Source organism: Ctenopharyngodon idella, chromosome 11 (assembly GCF_019924925.1).
Source record: "Ctenopharyngodon idella isolate HZGC_01 chromosome 11, HZGC01, whole genome shotgun sequence".
Lineage (NCBI taxonomy): Eukaryota > Metazoa > Chordata > Actinopteri > Cypriniformes > Xenocyprididae > Ctenopharyngodon > Ctenopharyngodon idella.
This window is the reverse complement of record NC_067230.1, coordinates 16,051,580-16,077,769: the sequence shown is the minus strand read 5'-3', so window position 1 is coordinate 16,077,769 and position 26,190 is coordinate 16,051,580. Positions and strand designations below refer to the sequence as shown.

The following is a 26,190-nucleotide window of genomic DNA, read 5'->3' as shown; positions in this document are numbered from 1 at the left end:
TCCTGGAGAAAACTTTAACCCGTGAGGTCCTACGTGAAACCAAACCAGTGTTTACAAGACTCATAACTCATTTAACATCACCAGGAACAGTCTTCATCCAACGATCAGCCATCCGGCAGATTTAATGAAGGCTTCACGTTGAATTCCCATGACAATTTTTAAACACATTAAAAGCACAAATCCTGAGATAGGTAATTTAAATGTGCCAAATGCCTTTACCATGTCAAGTACCATTATGTATTTGTAATTATTTCTGAATTTATATATTTATATATATATATATATATATATATATATATATATATATATATATATATATATATATATATATATATATGCATGTATGTATTTTTACACAAATTGCAGTATAATTGCCTTTACTATGTATTTGTAATTATTTGTGAATTATATATATGTCTATGTATTTTTACACAAACTGTGAACTATATCCATCAAGCTCAACTGTTCAACCCTGTTATCAAAGTTATTATAGAAAAAAAAAAATTACACTTTGGTCAACTTCTTTTGTTTTAAATGTGCTTTAGAAATAAACTTGACTTTGATATCTTTGTCTTTGTCCTTTTAACAGTTAAAGGGATTTCCCATGACAGCGCTTTAAGTTGCATCTTATAAAGTGTTGTTTAAAGTAAAAATAACAGCCTTGTTTGCAACCTTGTTTCAGTCAATTTCAATATAAAAGTCTTTGCTACTGACTCACTCATATTGAAAGTCTTTGCTGCCATCTAATGGCACAATAATGTAACTTTCACTGAAGTCAAAACCACAAATCACTAACTGACCCTTTCTCAATACCAAATGCGGCATGTTATTTATATAAAAAAATATATATTTACTGAAAAACAATATTTAAATAAACATTTATATTAGCCATTATAAAAGTATAATAAGTTTGTGCAAAAGAAAATAAACAAGCAAACAGTTCAGTCAAAAGTACAAAAGCAGCTCTAGTTATAGTACAGGATTTCAGTTAAATAAAAATATTAATTTATGAATTTTTACTTTTTCCATTTTTTTCAAATTGTCCTGGAATAAGTAATAGATTAATAAGACCAAATATTGCCTGTTTGATATACCCAAAATTAATTTTATCTCATGTTTAGACACTATCTACATAAGAGCCAGCGGCAAATTCCCGAAGGACTGGCCAAAATAAAGCTGTTCTCGGGTACACGAGCGCTGAACGGCTGCTGATGGCCTGGAGCTCACATCTCCGAAAACAAATTCAATCCAAATTTTGGAAATATTTATGTATTATGAAAAAAATCTCTAATTTAGTGTTTCAGCCCTGTTGACAGCGCCTTAGTTTGGGGTGACATGAGGGCGTAAAAGATGACATAACATTGATAGTTATTTCTGGGTGAACTATTGTTTTGCATAACCTACATAAGGCATCAGACCCTAAAACTGACAGGGTTCAAGTGTTAATTAGCAAACCCAGCAGTATTTTGCACCCTGATTCAATATTCCCAAAGTAAATGTATCAAACTGTCAAAGAGTCCATCTCTACCGGCTCTAATTCAAAGACACAGCTGGGATGTGCGAGCACAGTAATGAGCGCTTAGGCAAGAGAAACCGACTATGAGTGCCGAAATACAAAATGACAGAGCAGAACTATGATGAAAGTTATTCTCAGGAAACAGAGCTGAGTTTCTCTGCCAGTCGTCTGCTGCTGGGTTAAACTGCTGACATCAGCGGTCCTATAGTCCCTCTGTCACCCAATCACACCTCCACACTCGCTGAACATTACGCTGGAGACAAGGAGTTTCCTCAAAGTACATTTTCATTTGTGTGGAGCTCAACTGCTCTTCTGAGTGCTGGACTGCACATACAAGCCTCATCAGCTGAACAGTTCACTGGCAGAGACGAGTTCGACAGCAGCTCTGCACCACTAGCATTTGTCAAAGTCAGCATGAAACTGAAGCTGCAACCTACTTTACCATTTTATATAACTGACACATTTCTGAGCGTAATGGCTACTGACCAAGAAACAAACGGTTGTTAATTGGATTATGAAAACCGGAATGATCTGAATGTGACTGGCAGACTGGCCTTGCATATGTTCAAAAACACTCATTCATTTAGAAACTAAGCAAGTGGCTGTCTTTAAGAATGGATCATTGAATCATTCACTCAACCAATTTGTTCAAAAATGCAGAATCATTCAGTAACGCTGTGTTGCTCAGAGACGAACAGTTAACAATAGGGCTGGGTATTGACAAATTTCACGATTCATAAACTCATAACTCCAAAACTATAGCAAAGAGAGTCAATGCTTTTCTATCATTTGATAGAAAACTTTTTAAGTTTTTAGAAAAAAAAAAAAAATTGATTACATTTGGACGTTCTCATGCTCAGAAACTGCTGATAAAATACAAAAAAAAATATAATTTTAAATTATAATTTTACAAATCTTTCTTATTTGACATGCAATAACTCAGGAAGGAAATAATGTAGGAGGACAATTCTTTTTTTGGAGAAGTTCTCATACATGCGAGCTGCATCTGGATCAATTTTATGGTGATAGAATGAAGTAATCAAAAGTTACACCATTTGCAACCAAAGTAGCCTTTTTGTTTAGCCCTTGACACCCCCCTAATAGGCATTTTTAAAATCGTTCCTCCATGAGGAATATCTTGTGATTGACGCAATGGATTGTTGATTTTGGACTCATTTCAAATCGGGAGCATCCACTGTAAGTGATGATGTGCCATTTTCTACGATCTATGCCTGTTTTATGAAGTTATAAGTGAAAACGCCATGTGAAAGCTACATCTGATTTTAGTTGGCACCTGTGGGGTTTTATGTGTCGTAACTCCGTGAGGAATATCTCATGATTGACGCATTGGACTATGTTGACTTTGGACTCATTTTCCACAATCAGATCATGTTTCATTAAGTTACAAGCAAAAACGTGACAACTGCCACATCGGTATATTATTTACATATGGGTCTTGCAGGGCTTCACATACAAAAACTCACTCAAGTTTAGTCAAAACAATTATGCTTGTTGTATTCTACTCCGTGAGACCTTTCATATGACACATAACTATCTGAGCTGTATGATGTTTTAGACACATTGCAGTATATATTACAAAATTTTTTTAATTTTTTCATAGCTAGGTGGTGCCCGCATGCGGTACACTCCAGTTTGGAGGGACTACTACTTGGATGCAATAAAAAGCTGAGTTTCTAAACTTTAAAATGATACCTATTTTCTGTTATTCCCGTCAGTGACTGCTTAGTAGTTTGATTATACATTTTTTTCACGAGGGGTGGTGTACTTTGGGCTTAAAGGGTTAAAGAGCTGCAAAACCACATTTATTGCTTTAATTTCATTATAAAATTAACAGAATTTGATAGCTAAGGTTGTTACATGTCAAAAGTATCAAAGCACAAAGCTTGTCACATTACAGATAATGTTTAATGAAGTTTGATCACGCATTGCACAGACTAAATGATTGATTCTTGGGCCTTAAAAATCAATATCTGTTTGTCAAAATGACCATCAACATGCTAACAGCATGCTAAAATCAAACTCTATATGGGAATAAACTGTGAGTGGAGTGCTTCATATGCCAGGCCTCTGATGAGCTTCCGTTTTTGTCAGGCATCTCATCAGACAGCAAACACGAGTGTCTTGTGTTTCTTAGAGAAGTGAAAATCATCCGTACCTTCACGTACTGACCAGCGAAGTGAGTGACCTCTGAAGTGAACACACCGGATGAGTCCACAGGGCAGATGGGAGCCGAGTCTCTCTGGATGATCTTATAGTCCATGCAGACGCGGTAATCATCCTGCAGACAGAGGAAACTTTCTGTGAAGTTCAACACACGGGGACTGTGATTCTGAGAACATGAGAGCACAATGAGAGTGTTTCCCGTGACTCGATGACAGAACACACTCGCGTTGTGCTAGCAACAGGGGACAGCCTGGGAAAAACAAACATCTAAGAGAACGATATGATCCTGCTCAAAGTACATGAAGTACTAATACGCAAGACAACCTGAGGACATCAGCTGTGTGTCACTATCCACAAGTCAACACACAATGATGAATGGCTAAAACAAAACACTGAGCACAATGTGAGTGTTCGCCCAGGTGTTGCTAAGGTGTTCTCGAGGGTTGCCAGAGTGTTTGTGTAGTTGTAAGGGTATTATTTATAATTTTAATGATTGCTAGGCTATGCTATGCAGATGCTAATCTGTCTGTATCAATTAGTAGGGGTGTAACGATAAACTTGTGTCACGATACTAAACTATCGCAATAGTTATAAATTAAATGTTATTATTACTTTACTATTATTAAAATATTATTATTATTTTATTATCAGCACCCACAAATATTCCCCTATTGCATCATTATACATTATATTCAACATTATAAAATCTAAATTCTGCATTTACTCACTTTCATGTTGTTTTCGCGCATCACGCAAGCATGTGAACGTCCGTGTTTACTACAGATGTAAATCTGTTCATCATATAAAGCCATAGTTTCTCTTCAGAAGACTTCGATTTGGATTAGACCACTCGATTGATTATTTTTACGAAGACATTTTTTGGATCTTAAGTTTTAGAGTAATGAACTTTAAATGGAGGAACAGAAATCTCTCAGATTTCATAAAAATATCTTCATTTGTGTTTGGAAGTTGATACGAGATAACTCGATGTTTTACGTGCATTTTTGACAGTTTTTTTGCATGTATGTGTTCGTTCAGGCACAAATAGACGTGGAAGAGAACGGCATTCGGTGTTCACGTGCGTCTGCGCGGCTCAGAAAACAGCCGCACGTTCAGAATTGAGTTCTCTTTCGCATCTTCGTGCGCTCAAATGGTTTAAAATCGCTTTAATGTTTAAACTGACAGGACCTAAAACAAGTTCAAATGATAAACTTTCATTGTATGAAGGTCAAACTTTGAGTTTTGCACTGTGATCCAAATCAGGTGTGTTTTGAACCGTGGTGTCTGCTCCGTTTGGATTTCCCTATACTAGACATCGCACATCCTGTGATGCGACTATTGCGGATGCGCGCGATACTGATGCTAAAACGTTATATATTGTGCAGCCCTAATAAATATATTAATAACACACCTCTCCTCAATAAGAAACATGATTTGAGGAATCATCTGGAGCACAAACACTGCAGGATGACGCACACAATTCACTTTAATCCTGTAGGTTTGACCAGTGATAGTGATTTACAGCACAGATGTTGTCTGAGCACTCCAGGACATTTCTGTGTCCTTTACTGTATGTTCTGGTTGTTCTCCTATAATGAATCATTTCAAGTCTCTGAGCTCATGTGCATAACAGTAGCTCTTCCTGTAGGATTTTTCTATTTTTAGCATCATCTGTTTGTCTCTGGCACAGAGAAGAACCTCAAGGTGATGCTGGTTCGCATCAAGCATTCAGCACAGAGATGAGGAGGACCAGGGTTCACTTTGGTCTCGTCAGATGGAATCGTGCTTGAGATGCTCACACGCCTTTGGGCAAAATGTGATATGAGTTTCTCAGCAAAGACTTCCTCCTGCCACTCTTTTTAATAAACCGCTTCAGCTGTGCTTTAAGGTTTATTTAATGACCTTAAAACTTTCTTTAGTCGCTGTCCTGACAGGAACTGTTCAAGAACATCTCGGAACTGCTTTTTGGGTTTCATACAAATGAAATAAAATTGAAATGAAAACACTTTTTTTTTTTTTTTTTTTTTTCACAGCTCTGTTGGGAATGAAACGTGAATTCACTAATTTCAACTGCACATGGACAGATGATGTAAAAAAAAAAGAATCATATGAAATGCAGAACTTTAGAGGCAAATTATTATTATTGATAATTGTAATTATTCAAACTCAATTTACCATAGCCATTGTAGAGCATTCTGTTATTTTCACGCCACTGCTCAATAAGCAACATTACACCGTGTCCTAACCGCGATGCGCGATACGCTTTTAATGTTAAAAGCATCTAATGTGAGACATTTTGTGTGACCTTTATAGCCGTGCTGAAAGCGACAATGGATAATTCATCTCAGATTTTGAAAATAAATGAAAGGAAACACGAACATTGAAACAATCTTTGTCATAGAATACACACCGTTTGAGTCACTCAGAATGTATTTTTAATCATGTTACAATGGTGCAATATTTATGAACATTATGATTGTTTATCGATTTCATTGCGAGAGCCGTGCGCTTGCAGAGAGACTCCGCCCACACGCTCTTCTGATTGGCTGTGGTTTTTGATTGATTTGTTTGTGAGTGCAGTGCGCTTGCAGAGAGACTCTGCCCACACACTCTTCTGATTTTGCTGCATCTCGTAGTCGTGTCGTGTCTGGTGTGGACAGACAAATTGCTTGTTGCTGGAATCTTATATCATTGCGTCTGGTTAGGACACGGTGTTACCCACAATCCCTGAAGGACACAATTTAATGCAAGCACAATGTAGATGTGACTTACAGCTCCAAAGTACGGGGCCTGATGGACCACTCCAGTTCCGTCATCATCACGCACGTAGTTATCAACCACCACAGAGAACGCCCCATTCTCCTTACACTGGGATGAAAAACAAGCATTCATCAAGATCACATTTGACAGATGCAGAGCTTTAAACAGAAAGTCTTGTGCCATTTTGTCCTGACTAATGACCACGGTTGGAGTGGGTTTGATGCAACTTCACCCAGGATGTATGGATTAAAACATCAGAGCAAAAGAGAGCAATACTTATGGTCAGAAACTTTATTATAATATAAAACTGTTCACCCCCAAAAAACAAACAAACAAACAAAAACATTCTGTCAGTATTTCCTCAATCTATGTTCCCTTTAAATAGAAACAAGAGTATGAAATGGTCAGTGCAGTGACACAGCATTACATGGTTTACCTTGATGAAGTACTCAAAAAGAGGCTTGTATTTTTTGCCCTTAAGGCTCTTGCCAGGAAATCTATAAGACAAAAACACACTTTATCAACACTGAACCACAACAGCACATCATTTAGAGAATTACTGAAATAACTGAAACATAAGGCCATTGCAGCAAAACTCTCCTTGACCTTTTGGAATATGAACACTTACAAGGGTCTTTGATTGATCAATACAGAAAAACAGGTGGGAATTTAATTCACACTGTTACTCAAGTTGTGAACAGAACTTATGTCTCACACACATTGTCCATTGTCTGTTCAAGTTCACAATTTAGTTAGTCATCATTTAATCCAGATGTTGCTTCAAACCTGTAAACTTTTCTTCTGTGGAGCACAAAAGGAGAAACTGTGTAGAACATGCACACTGCTCTTACCAATATAATGAAAGCAGAAGTGGAATGAAGCTATTAAGCTTCAAAAAAGACACAAGAGCACCACAAAAGTATCCTAACACATGATTCTTCTCTATAAAATCTTCTTATCCTTCAAATCTCTTCTTTTGAGTCAAATCTTTTTCAAAAAAAGCTATTATATTGATTTCGGAAGTCCAAGAGTTTTTAATGACAGTGGAAGCCTAAGTCCTCATTGACTGTAATTGCATGGAAAAGAGCGACTAGCAGAGTCTTCATAATTTCTGCTTTTGTGTTCAACAGATGAAAGAACATGAAGAAAAAGTCATACAGGTTTGGAACAACATGAGGGTGAGTAAATGAATGAATTGTTTTTACACAATCATCAAGAAGTGCAGTAAAATCGATGGATTACTTAACGTAATCCAGGTTCTTTGATTCACTCTGTTATCAAAGAACCCGGGATTACGTTAAGTAACCCATTGTTCTTTTTCTAACTTTAATCTGTTTAAACTTTAATAATAAATGCAATGTCCCAGCCCTACTTGTTCTTTTTCTAACTTTAATGTGTTTCACTATGGGAGATACAGACCACTACCGGATGGCACAACCTATGCTATACATAACAATTAAGGCCCTAATATACATTAAGTGAAATCGAAGAACGAACTGATGATGTTATTTCGAACAAAATCAGGCCAAAACGAAGTTAGTTTGGAGTTCGTTTTTGGGAGTTTGAAACAGCTTGCCAAAGCAAACTTTGATACAGTGGACTACTGGACATGGGTCTTGTTGGTTAGCCTCAGACATTACGCCAATGGACTGTTGGCTGAACGCCTGATGCATATGGCACACAAAATTAGAAACACTTCAGGAGTTTCGAAGTCATCATCTGATTGGTTGAATTCTACAAAGCCGCTGTGATGCCAAACCCCCTCATGGAAAAAGGACGCTGTCGTATTTACAACTGTGACAATGACAGCTTACCAGTGTTTTGGAAATTGATATTGATATTGATATTTACCTGTTTCAATGTTGTTATTTACTTGCTTTTGAGGTAAGGCCATATATGCTTGAATGATTATGAAATTAAGTAACTGCAATACTTCCTTTGTTTGTTGTAAGATAAGATGACAAAGTAACAGTTGTGAAAGTTTTTGAGTTTGATGTTTGTAACCAACCACAAAGGTTAACAATAAGGATGAAGAGAGCATGCTGCAACCTCGAGCGGAGGTGAGCCAGACGAAGACTTCAATGAACAAGAGGAAGAGTGCTAGAAGAAGACAACAGCGAAGGACATCTGGTTCAGTAAGCAAGAGATACAGAGACTGATACGCCTACAACAGGAAGATTGGATCATACAAGGCATTGATCAATTAATGACTAATATGAAGTTGGAATTTCCCAAAAAGTAGTATAAAAGTCTGAAAAAGGCCTCCTCAGATGCTGCCTACATTAAGTGTAGGACACCTGATACCCTAAAGAGGGGCACTTAACAGCATCTCCAATATTGCTGGATAAAGCTAGGTTATAGAGCTTTTTAGCTTAAGCTGATTTAAGTTTTATTTTATTTTATTTTGCATTAACTGCTTTGTATTGTAAGCAATAAAAGAAATATTTTATTGTTACGACTGCCTTCCGTGAGACTTTCTTTATAACTACAAACTGAGCCTCAATAAAAGAACAACCACAAGGTAGTCTTCTACATCATTCCTGAAGGACTTCAACCTACGGGCGGGTGAGTACTTCATGGTTTAGGCTAGATTTGACTAACCTTACCCTACCTGAATAATCTTAGGATTAAAAGGTGTACTATAAAAAGGTCACACCGACTAACACCAGCATCAACTAAATGATTTTCAACAGTATGTTAAGTTTGCGGCTCCAGTGTTGCAATAAACTTGCACAATGTTCTGGAATTAATAATTTTTTAGATGCATGCCGGTCTGTTATTGTAGGGACATTGACTTTACATTTTCACGCCCCTAAACTAGGGCTGGGACAATACATCGATTCTCAATACAATGAATCTGGATCGATCATGATATTTTCTCTCTCAAATCGATTCTAAGCTTAGCTTTAACAGTAGATGGTGCTCTAGGCTAGTTTTTAACCACACACTCAAATGCTCATGAAGAAGAGTGCTGGAGAGCAATCGTGCATTCAGCTGAGTTATGTAAGTGGTTAAATATACCTGCACCTCGGCTCAGAACGCGAACACCCTTGTAATTCGCTTCAACCTTTTCGAACTTTATGAATGACTATTTTAGGTTTAAGTGGTGTATGTAAGGAATTGGAAGCAAGCAGAGTACTTGTGTTTCTAAAGCATGTAGTGCCATCTGCTGTTAAAAACTAAGCTCAGAATCGATTCGAGAGAGAATCGCAATACATCGGAAAATATCAGAATCATTCCAGATTCATTGTATCGTGAATCGATAATAAATGCAATGTCCCAGCCCTACTCTAAACATGAACAATATGGAACAAAATGATCTGTGAACATGTCAGTCAAATGTCCTCTTGGGCGTTTTTTTGGCCAATGAAACCTGCGATGGAGTCCAGACCTTCTGCCATCGGTCCGAAGGTCTGGCTACGTGAGACTAGCCACATTCACTCTCAGCCTTCTTTCCAAAATTTTCACCGGCATTGACGCACAGTGGACGCATGTTTGTGGATCCGCAAGCGATGTTTGACTGAGTTTTGGCCCCGTACATATGAGCACATTGGGTGAAGGTCCCTGCCCGATATGGTCCACATGACAGTGGACACAGGCGGGATGCAACCTCCCTGCTCTTCGACTCATTCCCTTTGGTGGGAGTAAGGACGGTCAACATAATGTCTGAGGAGTAAAAGAGTAATCCCAAGACTCGTCACAACACATTACTCTATTGGTTCTCATAAGATAGCTAGCCCTCGCCTTAATGCCTGAAGTTGACTTGACACCACAGAAGTTCCTACTGTGGTAATTTAATATGCAATAGTCTGAACAGAATAGCTCGCCTTGACACGGACAGTATTCAGAATTTTGTGAAGTCACTCAACACAATCCAATCCAACTGATGTCGCCTTCGGTGGTGTGATGCAATGACGTCCGCCTGATGAACAGTTGCGAAATCAGCAAAAAATTGTGCTGAGAGAGCGCTTGTAGTCCCTCACGGGAAGAAAGCATGAATGATTTTGATAGGGGTTGATAAAGCTGGGGGCGGAGCTTGATCACAGGTTGACCTGTCTGTCAAAGACAGACGTGATGTCACTGGAGCTTCCGTAGTTGGTCACGCTCAAAGCGATTCCCATAGTGAAACAAAGTGAAGTTAGAAAAAGAATAACTCTACTTGTGCTTCTTATTCCAGTCACAGCATCACCTCATGAAGAACATTAATCAAAAGCAGAGAGATATTAATCAATAATAGCAGTTCGGCTCAGGACTAATCCCACAATACCTCAGCTTACTGTTATCAGCCCACCACACCACATACTGCTCAGAGAACACGCACACATAATCACACACACACACACACACAATCAATCACACACAAACACAATCAATCACACACAAACACATACAATCACACCCACACAAACACACAAATCACACACACAATCACACAAACACAATCAGACACACACACACACACACACACACACACACACACAGAATCACACAAACACACAACCAGACATTTAAAATCAAATGTATTTTAAGACCTTTTTAAGAAATTCAGAAATAAAATGAAAACTGTATGGGTGGGGTATGGCAATGTCTATGGTAAAATACTAAACTGCAGTGCAAAATGACTGTAAATAAACATGATTTAAACAATTTTACAGATCAAATAATTCCAGGTTTCTTATCTATCTGCCAGTTAACTTTTAACAAGCTACATAAAAATGTCAATCTTCGCATTGGTCTGAACAAAAGCGGAAGATCAGATGCGTTGATTGAAAATGCAAATTCGCTCTCTGACAGCAAGTGCCGCTTGTGGAACAGCAGAAATATAGCGGTTGCTCTGGTTACCTCTGTAAACAAAGACATTGCTGCTTATAAACTCTACTTTTTGAGGCATTATACAGATATAAGATGAAAAGAAAATGTCATTGAAACTTTTCTGAAGACTACATTCCTATAGCACGAACCTGTAGAACACGCATCGTGTTTTTACTTTGAAAAGTGCAGCAGTTTAATAATCACAATGAGCCATAACAATATTCCTGTTTTTCTGTCCCTAAATTTAAGACCTCTTGAAATATTAATAAAGACCTTTCTTATACCATTTAGGATATTCAAGACTTTCTATGGCCTTAAATTCGATAACACTGAATTTAAGTCTTTTTAAGGACCCCCATCACACACACTCGTCATGTGATATACTACACATTCAGTCTGGCCAAGAGAATTATTTCTTTTTGAACAAGGATGTGATGTCATCACGTGGCTCAGAGTGTGTCCTAATAAACTCACTTGTCCAGAATGGTGTATTCAGTGTCAGATTTGAAGAGAGCGACAAGTCTGGCCTCCATCATGATGTAAATCTTCTGTGAGCTGTTATCTGAGACACAGAGAGCAGATCATGAGACACACTACAGATGAAACTGGATTTCAGCAAGATAAAAGACAACAGAACACATCACAGTGATTAAAACACTGATGAACTGGCAGTGGATGCTCGCTGCGGGGTAAAGTGTGCCAGATGGTTTGGGGTAACATGTGCCAGCTGTGTCTTATATAGATAGCATGCAACAGTAACACAGTTGATGCGTCACAGAGATATGAGACTGTCAATCGCAGCCGTCTCAGATCAGCCCAGGTCATTTCAGCAGGTTCAAATGAGGATCGAAGCGACATTCAAACCGCTCTGATACTACGACATACATGCGGAGAGAGAAACAATGCGAGAGCATCAATAAAAGATGGCACTTCCCCAGGGCAGGCTGGGAAATGATTGGGCAGCACTGACACAGAGACTCCTGACGTGTCATTGGTATTCAGCACATCTCTCTCATGCAGCAGAAGCAGCGCTGCTGAACCCACGGGCTCACAGTGCCCCCTGTCAGCCGCTGCAGGACACCGCAGCCTCACCACAAACTGGGTCAGGCTTTTACTCAGGGATCTTTAGAGGAGATCCAAAGCCACGCACACTATAAAAAGACCACAAAGAGCTTTTTTTTTTTTTTTTACAGACTACGCTCTTTTTAAATGACCTGATTTGAGGTTTCACATCAACTGCAGCGCTGCATCAGGTGAAAGAGTAGCGTGAACCCGTTAGCATAGCATCCCACACGTGACAGGAAGTCAACTTTTGACCAAATGTTACTACAAACTGATGGCACAAATGTTTCTCTCAGTTTCATAGCAGCAAAAGAAACACTGTTGTGTTTACTTGCTACTCACGAAATCCTGTCATTGCCACTGTAACGTGACAAAACATGATAAAAACTTGCAGCTTGGCAATTGAAAGCGTCTCATACGCACACGTCATTCATCTTGAAATCATATGATTCGATTTGTGTCTTCCGATCGGTTCTTCTGTGGACTTAGAGGCATTTGCTGACAAATAAACCAGTATTTCTGAATGGGCCAACACAGGGATTTAGCGGATTTGAAGTGAAAGTGTTTGATGAGCGTATATTATGTGCGGAGTGCATTCGCTCAATATCATTATCTCATTTGACTTTTACATCTGTCAACTCTTCATATATAGTGTAATGATTATCCAGTTATTAATGTGAGTCGAAACAGAATAAAATTGGGTTCCACGTAACTACAGATTAACCGTACCTTTGACCTTGACGTAGCTGAAGTCGGGGCTGACGCAGAGGGCCAGATTGCTGGGCAGGGTCCATGGTGTGGTGGTCCATGCGATGAAACTCACCGTCTCATCCTCCAGAAGAGGGAAGCTCACGATCACAGACGGATCCTGCACATCCTGTTGAGCAAAGTCAAGCACTTTAAACATCTGCACCAAAGATCAAGTGATGAGTTGATGGTTTGACAAGAATATCAGTGAAATCAAGCATCATCTTGACCTTGTAATTCTGATTGGCCTCGAAGTTGGACAGAGGCGTGTTGCAGGCGGTGGAGAACGGCATGACCTTCACCCCACGGTACACCAGACCCTTCTCATACAGCTGCTTAAACACCCACCTGAAACACAACAACACAACAACAACCCTTAAAGTTGGCTTATCTTATTTATATGTCAAGTGTTAACTAAAAATACAATAAAAATTGTCCAAAAAAAAAAAAAAAAAAAAAAAAATCACCCAGCCACCCAGACAAAGCTCACATATTTTTACAGCCTGGCTAGATGATTTTACAGTTTTTGCTGTAGTCACTGAAACGGTGATTGTTTATCATGTGGACATCTGTAAAAACACATTTATATGGCTGCTTAGTGGTAAAACATGCATTCAGATGTTTATTTATTAACTCAGTCACGTTAAACATTTATTTAAACATCCTATTTAATAACAGGAAAATTGGTTTAAATGATTTTCTGTCTTGCATTTCATCTCTTCAAATGATGGACATCACTTTAATAATTAGCAAAAATAAGTTAACCTATTATTTCTGTTTACTAATAAGAAGATTCTCACATGGTCAGTCAGATGTTCAACATTTATTTAAATATTTGTATATTAATGAGATTTGGATATAATAAGCTATGGTTTCATCTCTCTGAATGATGAATTTCAATGCAACTTATTTACATTAGGAAAGCAACTTGGTCCAGTGATAAATTTATTAGTTGTACAAGCCCCTATTTATATAAATGTATATTTTATATATTTTACAATTATATTGCATACCTGTTGATGCCATAATAATTGGCCTTTTAAAAACTGCATGCACAAAATATATTGTATGGTGCTTGGCGGTGGTCAAAATGCATTTACAAAACAACCTTTGGATTAGTGTTAATCTTGTCAGCTATTTTTTAATTTAGTCTTAGTCCTGTGTCAAATGTACTTTTTAGTTATTATAATATTTAGTCAACCTCTCCTGTTTTCATTTAGTTAAGTTTTAGTCAACTAAATGTCTGTGGATTTTGGTGTAGTTAACTTTTCGTCATGCTGCATAATGGTAAAAATTATTATTTTGCTCGAAATTATAAACACAATGATCGTTGTTTTTACATTTCATCAGAATCATTGCACTTTGACCTATAATCACAAATCAAGAGAATGTCAACTCATACGCATGGTTTATTTATTTTACCTCATCTACTGTACTGATTTATTATAGGCTGTTTATCATATAAATTAACACTCTCTACATTTTGAAAACTTCCCTCAAATTATAACAGTGAAATTCCTAATAGCGATTCCCATAATTTCAAATTACATTAATGTGCTTTCTATTAAAACAACAGCATAAAAGATTTAAAAGTATTGCCTCACAGAGGTTTCATAAGTGCATTTATTCTGCAACCATAAGGCACTTTGGCACTTCTTCCGCAGTGTAGAGAGAGCGCGTGCATGTGGTTGCCAGATTGCAAAGATTAAATAAAATACCAGGCAGAAAAAATGCATCCTTTTAACAGAAAAGCTCTGATTGGGGGATTTAAACGCTTGACATCTGGCAACCGCAAGCATGAAAGCTTGTAGTTGAGGCGTGCAATATTTTGTCTCCTCTTTTTTTCAACAAAAATAAAGAGAGATTTTGGTACAGTTTTTATTTTTTAACTACATCTTAGTCAAAATGTCAAAATGCATGTTAATATACTCAAAATTATCGTTCGTGGATTCGGACAGCAATTAAATCACCACAAGACCTTGGTGTTTGCCAAAAAATAAACGACCAGGAATTTTTACGCAGGTGCTGGGAGGAAAAAACTAGCTGTAGATGTAGAAGTGACCTTACGTCCCCATGAGAAACAATCAGCAGAAATCTTACCACACGGTCTCCATGAACCAGGGGTACAGCGTCTTATAGTCGTTCCTGAAGTCAATCCAGCGGCCCATTCGCCTCACGGATGACTGGTGAATCATAATCATATCAAAAACACATTAAGGTTATTAAGGATAAACTCGCAATAATGAAGGAATAGGTCACTTCAAAAATCAACATCCTGTCACACGCAGCTCTTGAGTCCAAAAGAACTAATAACAGCAGTCAATATTCCTACTTTTCTGAAGTTGGTATTCATGGATAACCTCCAATTAAATATGTCACATGTTTGACACCATAACAACTGATTAAAAGACACTTGAGGACCAATAACTTGTTAATTTACTAGCTAATCACAACTGTTTTCTGAAACCGTATTAACTTTGTTGCACATTTCTATGTCTGTTCAATAAGATAGAACTGTTATTAATAATGTCATGCAGGTAGTGGAGTAATAACTTATGCTAATTAATCAGTTTCAGATCGAATTGAGATCAGATTATTACAGCTCATTTGCATGAACAACAAAGGCGTTTATTGCCAGAGAGCTGTTCTCTCTTTTTTTTTAATAGTTTACTTTAAAGGACCAAAATGATTTGTGGTAACTGACAACTGTTATTGAACCTGACACTCTTAACACTGTAAAACCCACTTTAAACGTCTGTTTAACGTCAAGATTCACACACACTCTTACCTCCCACTCATTAGCGTATCTCATGACGATGCTCCTGCACTGCTTGTTGTACTCCTCTATCCCCATCTTCGCCACATCCTCAGGTCCTTTGATATTCAGAGATTTATCAATCTCATATTCCTGAAAAACATCAACAATCACAGAGAGAAATCAAACCACCGTCAGCCTGACGTCATCTGTCATCAATCAGTGCTTCTGTTCCAATCATCAACACACGCGCTTTGCTTTCATGCCACACAAACACTGATGTTTTAAAGATGGTTTTGTGAATTGTGCTGGTGTAAATGTCCTTATGGTGACATTGCACGCTGTCTGACACAGACGAGGTTTGATAAAACATCTTGTGAAGCATCGGTTCAATATTATAAGGTACGTCACATTAGCAAATATTCTGCAAAACCTGTGTACAAAACAGGTCCATTATCTACTGTCAGTGGAGTAGTGACGTATGAAGCTCAGCTCACACCTCAGACAGCGGTCATGCAAGACAAACAAACTGAAGAGTCCATAATCTAAAAGCAATGCAATTAAATGTACATTAAATTTAATTGTAAGTGCAAATATCCCGTCTTGCTGCAAAGGCTGTTTACACTAACAGAACAAACACACTGACAGAAGAACGCCGCAGGTTGCAGTTGATTCAGCCTGGGTGTTGAACTACAGAATGTCGTTTTATGAGCCACCTGGAGGATATTGTGTGAAGTACAACAAACTTATTTAAATTCTAAAAAGCGTATCTGCAAGGCGCTCCATGGCCACACCATTATGTGCTATATTTAATGTTGAAAGAACTTAATATGAGTATGAATATCATTTATAGCCATACTGAAAGCGATAAAGGATAATTCACCTCAGATCCTGAAAATAAATTAAAGGAAACAAGAACGTTTTTAACTGGGACCTCAATGTGAACAAACAAGTATATTTAATGACAAAGATTGTTTCAGTCACTCGGTATATATTATTAAAATGTTAAAACGGTGTAATACATATGAATTTGATTATGTACTTATCCATTTGGTTGTCACAGAGAGACTCCGCCCACATGCTCTTCTGATTGGTTGTGATTTTTTATTTGTTTGTGAGTTTGCAAACTCCTCCTACACTCTCTTCTGATTGGCTGTGGTTTTTAAATTGATTTTGTCACGTCTCGTAGTCGTGTCGCATCTGGGGCCAGTTGCATAAACATAACATAACTGCTTAGACAGTGTCTTAAAGGGTTAGTTCACCCAAAAATGAAAATATTTATTACTCTCCCTCATGTCATTCCACACCCGTAAGATCTTCATTCATCTTCGGAACACAAATTAAGATATTTTGATTAAATCCGATGGCTCAGTGAGGCCTGCATAGCCAGCAATGACATTTCCTCCCTCAAGATCCATAAAGGTACTAAAAACATATTTAAATCAGATCATGCGAGTTCAGTAGTTCTACCTTAATATTATAAAGAGAATATTTTTGTGCGCCAAAAAACAAAATAACGACTTTTCAACAATATAGTGATGGGCCGATTTCAAAACACTGCTTCGGAGCTTTACGAATTGAATTAGTGACTCGGAGCGCCAAAGTTTGATAGTTTGATAGGAGATCCGAATCACTGATTCGATTCGTAAAGCTTCATGAAGCAGTGTTTTGAAATCGGCCATCACTATATTGTTGAAAAGTCGTTATTTTGTTTTTTTGGTTCACAAAAAGTATTCTCGTCGCTTTATAATATTAAGGTAGAACTACTGAACTCACATGAACTGTTTAAAATATGTTTTTAGTACCTTTATGGATCTTGAGAGAGGAAATGTCATTGCAGGCCTCACTGAGCCATCGGATTTAATCAAAAATATCTTAATTTGTGTTCTGAAGATGAATGAAGGTCTTACGGGTGTGGAACGACATGAGAGGGAGTGATTAATGACATTATTTTAATTTTTGGGTGAACTAACCCTTTAAGATCTAGTATTACCCACTAGAAGTTAGTCAAGAGGCATTCAGTCATACTTTTCGGTATCAAATTAGGCCAATCTACATTTTTATGTAACTGATTTTAAAAAGTTATGAACAGCCTTAAAGTAAAAAAAAGGATGTCTAACTTGTAAGACTAGTCTAAGCGGCTTACACAACCGGCCCCTGCTGCTGTAGACAGACAAATTGTTTATCGCTGGAATCTTATCGTGTCTGTTTAGGACACAGAGTCGATTCAAACTCCTGATTGTGTGGAAATGACTGGATTTTGTTGAACAACAGTAAACGTGAAAACGCTCTTTATGCAATCACACACGCATAGCAACACAATGTACAGCTACAAATCCAAAATCCTTTTTTTTTTAAATGAAAAATATAAATACATTTTAGCTACTGGCTAACTATTGTTGAGGCCTTTTATGACCAAGATATTTTGGTCATGCTACTTGTTTGTTAGCATGAGTGGAATATGGTTTACATTACTGTACATTTTCAATCATCTTTTTTGTTCTTTCATTCAAGTTCAGAAGTTCAAATTTGACTGAAAATGACTGTGTGCGGCGGTGAAAAAAAATATAAGCGCACCAATGCACGTGACCACATTATAAAAGTTTGAGATGGGCTGCTCTGAGCTGTATGATGGGCCTCATCTTTCACTACTGGACGGAAGCGAGTGATGGTGAGTGATTCTCACCACAGGCAGGCCGTGACAGTCCCAGCCGAAGCGCCGGTCCACGTGGAAGCCGTTCTGATGGGCAAACCTGGTCACAATGTCCTTGATGGTTCCGGCCAGGATGTGGCCATAGTGAGGCAGACCGGTGGCAAAGGGCGGCCCGTCATAGAACGTGAACCTGACAAACAAATCAATGAGACCTACATGCATTAGACATGTGGAAGAAGGGAATGTTATGAAAGTGATGATGACATATACAGTAATGGTCCGACACACACAAAGCACTGCGTCACGAGTCACGACACGCCTCTTGTGCAGCAGTGAACGAACGGACATTCACTGGTCAAAGATTTACAAAACTCCTTTCTAGTCAATTGAATATTTCACAGCTGAGTAAGACAGGAGAGTGTGTAAGATCCGTCAGGAACTGTGTGTCCATCATTCACAGCAGCTTGTGGCTGACAGATGCACATGAGAAAACTGAGAAGCATATTTATGTGAAGTGCATGTAAATTTATCCAGGTGTAAAATGTTTAAAGTCCCCCTGTGGTGAAAATCAAGTGTTTAATGTTGTTTATATGTCTATGTGGTGTTTGTAATATGCTTTAGGACAAAACAAACCATGAGCAAATTCATCATTTAACACCATTGCTGAGTATTTTCTCTTTAAAAGTACAGCGAACCAAAGACAGACTCAAAAACACGGTTTGAAATCGCCTTGTAAACAACCTTGTAACCAATCACGTCAACGTGTGATCATCAATGAGTGGATCAGTGAGTGGAGGCGGGGCTAATTTGCATATTCATAGAACCACAGGCAAGGGTGTAGAGTTACATTCAAGCTATTTTAAGGCATGAAGAATGGAAATGTGTCACTTTGGTGATCAAAGATGAGTTTTAAGGGATAAAATTATTGACTACAGGGGGACTTTAAAAGTTTGGGGTCAGAAATGAATGCTTTTATACAGCAAGGACACATTAAATAGACAGTAAAGACATTAATAATGTTACAAAAGATTAAATGCTGTTCTTTTGAACTTTCTATTTATCAAAGAATTAGTTTAAGAATAGTTTCTACAATGAGGGTATAACGTCGCTCGGTGGCGTAGCAAGTCAGCCCCGGGCCCATATGCAAAAAAAATTTTGCGGGCCCCCCTCGGTTTCACAGGGGGGGTGGGGTGGAGGAGATGTGTGTCTGAAGTCTTCTCTGCGAATGAGTCCCAGGACTTAAATACGAATAAGATATTATCACTAACATGCAGACAAAAATGATAAAAAAAAAATAAATAAAAAAAAAACATTTTTTAGGAATGACAATAACAGCACTATATGCGCTCCTCCATCATTTTGACTTTGCATTGCGGATCTATTTCAAAAATGTCAAAAATCAACCGATTCGACTCTGGAATTTCAGAATGATCATAACATCATTTCAGATGCGATGAGTCCGAAGATTATTCCAGTTATGAATTAATTATTCTGTCACAGACTTTTTTAATGCACGTTTTATTCCTAATAAATTTACTAGAAGTTTCTTCTCTAAATATGTTTCCATCACGTTTTATGTGCAGTTTATTTCGTTGAATAAAGAGTATCAACCCCAGCGAGTGTATGAGTTACATTTATTCACATCTTGTGCAGTATCTTAAAATGTGCAGAAGTAGCTGTTTTTTCAGAAAACCAATGTGACTCATTTAAAATTCTGAAGCCTTTGAAAGTATTTGGCTGCAGAAAGACGCGTTCGGCGTGTGCACTGCGCACTATCTAGTGGACCTTTGTTTTCAAGCACTCAATTCACTCTCGCATGGGCTGTTGTACAGTACACATGGTGTACGTGCCATCAGAAAATTGGGCTGCACGCGGACGGGGAGTGCGGACGTCCGCGAACCTTCCAGATGATGAAAATTTTGCGATGTGAATGGTGCGCGGACGCCCGAAGTATACTTTGGGGTTAAGCCCGTAATAGCGGGCCCCCAATCCGCCCGGGGCCCATATGCACGTGCATACCTTGCATGCCCAGACGCTACGCCACTGACGTCGCTGTTTCTGAAGTAATTAAACTCACAGCTTGTTAGTAGAGAGACACTGAACAGACAGGTAATTCACACACATCTCTCTCTCACTCAATAATTAACTCAAATAAATGCTATAATTCATTCATTCATTCAAATAAATGTAACCTTACCGCACTACTTTATCTCTGTTTCTGATTTAAAGCGGACAGAATGCTAGATCTAACGAGCCAGAACTGATGAAAATAAATGTAACTTTTATTCTTCTACTCAAATATTGCAGTGCAAATATCTGTCAACGCTGGTAAATGATCATGGTATAAGCGGGATAATCCACAGCTAGCTGTGCATTAATCCATATGAATACACTCCACGTCATTGCCTCCACGTTGTGCATTTGCACAGCTAGCCATGGATTATCCCTTACATAAACATCAAGGCATGAATTACTATAAAAAGAATTGTTATAAACGCATACTTTGGGGTAAGATGTGTCAGTGGCTCAGCTAATAGCACCAGTGAACTTTACCTCCGAATGCAGGAAATATATGTTGTTTGCAAAAGATATTCTAATATTAAACCTTTTCCAGGCTGCTTTGTGAAGATGTAAATGGTGTGTTAGATGAATCTAAACAGCTAATGTTCATCGTTCACAAACAACCCAATGCCTCAATAAGATATTCATTTGATAGCAGACACCCTGTAATAGACCCAGCAGTTCTGCTTTATTTCTACTCTAAGCGGCACAGCTTACCCCACTTTCCCCTATTCACTTCACAAACCACGAGCGTGAGCACCGTGATGGTACAGTGACCCAGTGCGTGTGTGTGACCTGTGCAGTGTCACCTGGGCCGGTTCTTGGACTGCTTCAGACACTCCTGGAAACAGTCCTTCTGCTCCCAGAGCTGCAGGATTCGCTCCTCCTCCGTGGGGAAGTGGATGGATTCTGGCACGGCTTCCACCATTCTGACTGGAGAACACAACAAACACAGTCCATCAGTCACACACACGCTTTATGATTTCTTTAATGACAGCTCTATAGAAGATATTTTCAGATTAAACTTCTTTATTTCCAGCAAAACATTTAAAGTCACCAAGCAAACATAATTTTGATGGATTTTTTATGGAATATTACAGTATTTAATATAAATGATTCATTGCTGCACATCATTATTGTGTTAAATTCATGTTCCTGGTAATCTTGAATCAGAATATCTTCTCCTCCCTCTTGCAGCATCTCTTCTCTTCTCTGATGACGAGGGCGGGGCAACCTGTCACTCACATGAGATCCACCAATAGCAAACCACAACCATCCAATCAATTCCCCACAGACAAAATCAAGCCCCGCCCTACATTTGTTCTTGTTTGAGAAGCGTTTCACTTCAATATACGTCACAATAAGGAAGAAAAAACTAGCGAAACCTCTGTTTCATGCTGACTTTCCTCACTCAAAGCTTCATATGACTCCAGAAGAATTTTAATATTCAGTGCACAAGTCATATGAACCACTGTTAAGATGTTTTCATGGTACATTGACATCCTTTTTCAAGCGTTAAATCTTCAGTTCTCATTCACTGTGGCTTCATTGAAAAGAAAAAGACAAGTCATACAGGTTTGGGACAACAGGCTGTGTGAATGATTACAGAAATATGGCTGAAATTTTCCTTAGAATTCAAAACTACTTTTCAAGTTGTTGGTAGTTTTTTCTTTGTGAGCGTGTTTTTTGTTTTATTAAATAACTTTTTAATAGCTACACAAGTCAACAAGACTTGCACATAACCAATTTGATTTGGTGTTCAATTTCACTTTCGTTTTTCTGACCTGCTACCTGTATAACAAGAACAAAAATAAAACTCAATAATTACTGTAAATGGACAGTAGAGCTGCATGATTATTCGTTAAAAGATCATGATCTCGCTTCAAACACACACGATCTCATTCCTAAATGACAACAATTTGCCTGTCTATTAGCTAAACCTTTGACAAGTGCGATCACAGCGAACATTCAGGTCTGTGTTCTGATCCAGAGAGAGCTGTTGTCATGAATAGATATAAAACAGCTTCACAAACAGTTTTTCCAACCAATCGAGTTCTCTTCCACGCTTGAACGAATCATAACACACACAAATTATGCCAAAATGTCTGTTTTGTCGAGTGTCCTCATAAGAGCAGTCTTAAATGAGTTAAATCAAGTCTTAAATGAACGTAAAGATTTGTGAGAAAATGGGACGCGTGTCAGATCCACGTCATGTGCAGCGGCAGATCTTAAAGTGTCATTAATGAAAGAACAAAATTAAGAGAGAGAATTACTCACTGCTGGGGTCGCAAGGGGCGGAAAGTTTCCGGTAAATTTCCACTGGAACTTAACCTGGGGAATTTCGGAAATATTCCAATTTGGAAACTTAACAGGAATTTACGGGAATTAATTGGAAATTTATATAAATTTATAATATTTATATAAAATGTATCATATACAAACATAAATATAAACATTTTGTTTGGTCATAACATTAAATAACAGTTATTTCTTTTTCACATTCAATTAATTCTAATTTAGTAAATATGTAAAATAAATATATTTTTATTGCAGCAATTGTTATGTGTTATTTATTTCAGTGTCACATGATCCTTCAGAAATCATTCTAATATGCTGATTTGATACTCAGTTATTGTCAGTGTTGGAAACAGTTGTGCTGCTTAATATTTTTTTGGAACCTCTGATACTTTTTTCAGGATTCATTGATGAATAAAAGTTAAAAAGAACAACATTTATTCAAAATAGAAACAATATCACTTTAATATCACTTTTTATCAATTTCACACATCCTTGCTGATTAAAAGTATTAATTTCTTTCAAAAAAAAAAAGAAAAAAATTACTGACCCCAATATTTTGAACGGCAGTAAATATTGTAACAAAAGGTGTCTATTTTAAATAAATGCTGTTCTTTAAATTTTTATTCATCAAAGAATCCTGAAAAAAAAGTATCACAGGTTATAAAAAATATTAAGCAGCACAACTGTTTCCAACATTGATAATAACTGAGTATCAAATCATCATATAAGAATGATTTCTGAAGGATCATGTGACACTGAAGACTGGAGTAATGATGCTGAAAATTCAGCTTTGATCACAGGAATAAATTATATTTTAAAGTATATTAAAATAGAAAACCATTATTTTAAATTGTGGTTATATTTCACAATACTAATGTTGTTTTTTCTGTATTTTTGATCAGATGTGTATGTTATGGACTGGGGGAACGCACAGTGCATGCAGGGGGTGTGGCCTCAATAGCCCTGCAGTAAGTATTGTGCTGTGTGAACATCAGGGTACTGAAATTGCATTAAATCTGGTTGTTTTAACCAAAATTATGCTGCAAGATATGATGCTGCAAGATAATTATGCTGCAACTAACCTGCAATTTTGCAAATTCCCTGTTTATTCCCATTAATTCCCGTTAATTCCCATATATTCCCATTAATTCCCATGGAAAGTTTCCAGCTTTGAAAATTCCCAGAATTTTGCAACCCTACTCATTGCTCTTGACTAAAGAACTTACACGTTCTGTTCCTTATTTGGTTCCAGTTTCCATGGTTTGATTTTCATAAACATTTTGTAAGTTATCTATTTGTTATTTCATGGTGTATTCTTATTTGTTTCGTTAATAAACGTTTTTGTTTAACATCAGTGAGTTTGTCGTTGTACTGTTTTGTTGTTGTGTTTTTCAGTAAGAACAATAACCCACCATTCAAGCATTTGCTGCTAATTTGAAAGTGAAAGTAAAATGCGCACGCCACACCCGCATTCATAAGCGATTTTAAATAATAAGAGGTGGAGGCCCCGTGTCCCGGTGACACCGGTATTACCACCGGTGTTGTTAACAGTCGATTAACCAGTGGGAACATTTTCCCACCATCACATCCCTAGACTGCAGAAATTAACATTTTTCAGAACCTCTAGTAAATTACATATTTTGTTTAGTTGTCTGTTCAGAATCATGATCTCTATTTGAAACAAAAAAAGCATTGTGCAGCTCACAGGTTGTTTTATATGGTGCATAATTTGACACCTTATTTTTATTATTCTCAGGTTAAAACTGACATAAATTATAAGCACTTTAAAATACTTACAATCAAACAGAAGACTTCACCGCAGTCTGTTCTGGCTCAACGTCATAAATCAATGCCCAGGAGGCAGACTTTCTTATAAAAACAGAAGTCAATCTATTGATTACAGTTAGTTTCTCTAGCAGTGCAAGTATTCTACAAATACTCTATATAAGTCAAAGTAGAAATACAATTTCAGCGATGGTTCTGGAGACGCTCTTCAGGTGTTCACGAAGCAGCTTCTGATGTCATTGTGTTCGTCACGGATATTTAAAGATAAATTAGTGACCTCCCATATGAGGTCATCCAGACTGGGAACGCCCCTTTTAAAAAGACCTGTTTTATGTGTTCACCTCTCATCTTGTCAGCATCACTTTTCATGCTCTACTACACGTTTTCTTCTCTACTTTGAGCATAAATAAGTCATCTGATGCGTAGAAAAATCTCATCCTCATCTCTTTGACCTCGAATTTAACTCTGTACAGCCACTTCTGCACACACACACACACACACACAACTCTGCAACACTCTCCAGAACAATACTATAAGATATCATATAAATATTATATTCACTGTATTATAGATACAGTTACATCATTGCCCATATAAGGCTTTTCCAGTATTAATAAAGCTTTAGACATAATATATTGGCTGAATACGTCAAAAAAATAGTGAGGCAGTGTAATTGTATTCTTATGTATATTATTCAACAGCTCATAAACATTTAAATCACTAAACCAACAAAACTGTTGTTGAAACATTATTTATAACATGAGCACTACTGGAGGAACAGAGTGCTCAAACTGTCTCAAACATACACCTTCTCCTTCTCTCTTTAAAAGTGTTTGTAATTAACGGATGCAAAGCACTTTATGGACATTATGATTAAGTTGTTTTGAAGTGTAAATAAACACAGCAGCTTCTCCATCACAATCTGTCATCCTCACACACGCGCAGGAGCGCGCGCTCCTCTCTACAGTCACAGTTCGCCGGTGTTATGATCGTGTTTCTCTATATATGTGATCGATAAACACAGAGCAGTGAGTTTATGTGTATAATGAGTGCGTGTATAAGTTCTGAATGAAGATGAGACTCACATGCGGACCCTCAGCCGGTGAGCAGAGACAGCGGAAATGATGCAACTGAGCGAAAGCCTGAGCGGCGCCGGACATCGTGCAAGCGTCTTTTCATAATAAAAGTCTATAATAAAGATCACATATATTGTAGTTTAGTGATGTCCATTGATATATAGAAAGACTTATTTAATGATTCGTCAGGTTTTAGATGTTAAAGAAATGTTTTTTAACAGTACTATCTGAGTGCTTGCAATGCAGCATGGTATTTATTCCCGTAATATTATATATTTAATTATTAATTCACCGTTTAACTCATCAACTACTGTTTTTGAAGAGTCTTTGATGTACTGTTCTTTGAAAACCTTAGATAAAAAAATATATATATTTAAGATTTAGTTAAAATTCTATTAAAATCTCTCTTTGACTTCCATTTATATTATCGAAATCGACTGAAATAGGAATTTAAATGTATCCGTTCGTTCGTTTCTTCGTT

General features: G+C 37.5%; 1 protein-coding gene across 2 annotated transcripts in view; it reads right to left on the bottom strand.

The window, feature by feature from the left end:
• The window catches only part of iars1 (isoleucyl-tRNA synthetase 1), a 69,132-nt gene extending 43,334 nt beyond the window's left edge, over positions 1–25,798 (bottom strand). Inside the window, exons 1-11 of one of the 2 annotated variants that reach the window (XM_051912412.1) lie at positions 25,719–25,798; positions 21,360–21,483; positions 18,523–18,679; positions 15,870–15,989; positions 15,182–15,264; positions 13,312–13,429; positions 13,064–13,211; positions 11,747–11,834; positions 6,897–6,957; positions 6,473–6,568; positions 3,693–3,815 (exon numbers count right to left, since the gene is read on the bottom strand). In XM_051912412.1, the coding sequence (XP_051768372.1) occupies positions 3,693–3,815; positions 6,473–6,568; positions 6,897–6,957; positions 11,747–11,834; positions 13,064–13,211; positions 13,312–13,429; positions 15,182–15,264; positions 15,870–15,989; positions 18,523–18,679; positions 21,360–21,478 (1,113 nt within the window). In that variant the 5' untranslated portion in view covers positions 21,479–21,483; positions 25,719–25,798. Of the gene's footprint in view, positions 1–3,692; positions 3,816–6,472; positions 6,569–6,896; positions 6,958–11,746; positions 11,835–13,063; positions 13,212–13,311; positions 13,430–15,181; positions 15,265–15,869; positions 15,990–18,522; positions 18,680–21,359; positions 21,484–24,645; positions 24,671–25,718 lie in introns of those variants that run through there. The other variant, XM_051912413.1, reaches the window with a different exon arrangement.
• Between the last annotated feature and the right edge of the window lie 392 nt (positions 25,799–26,190).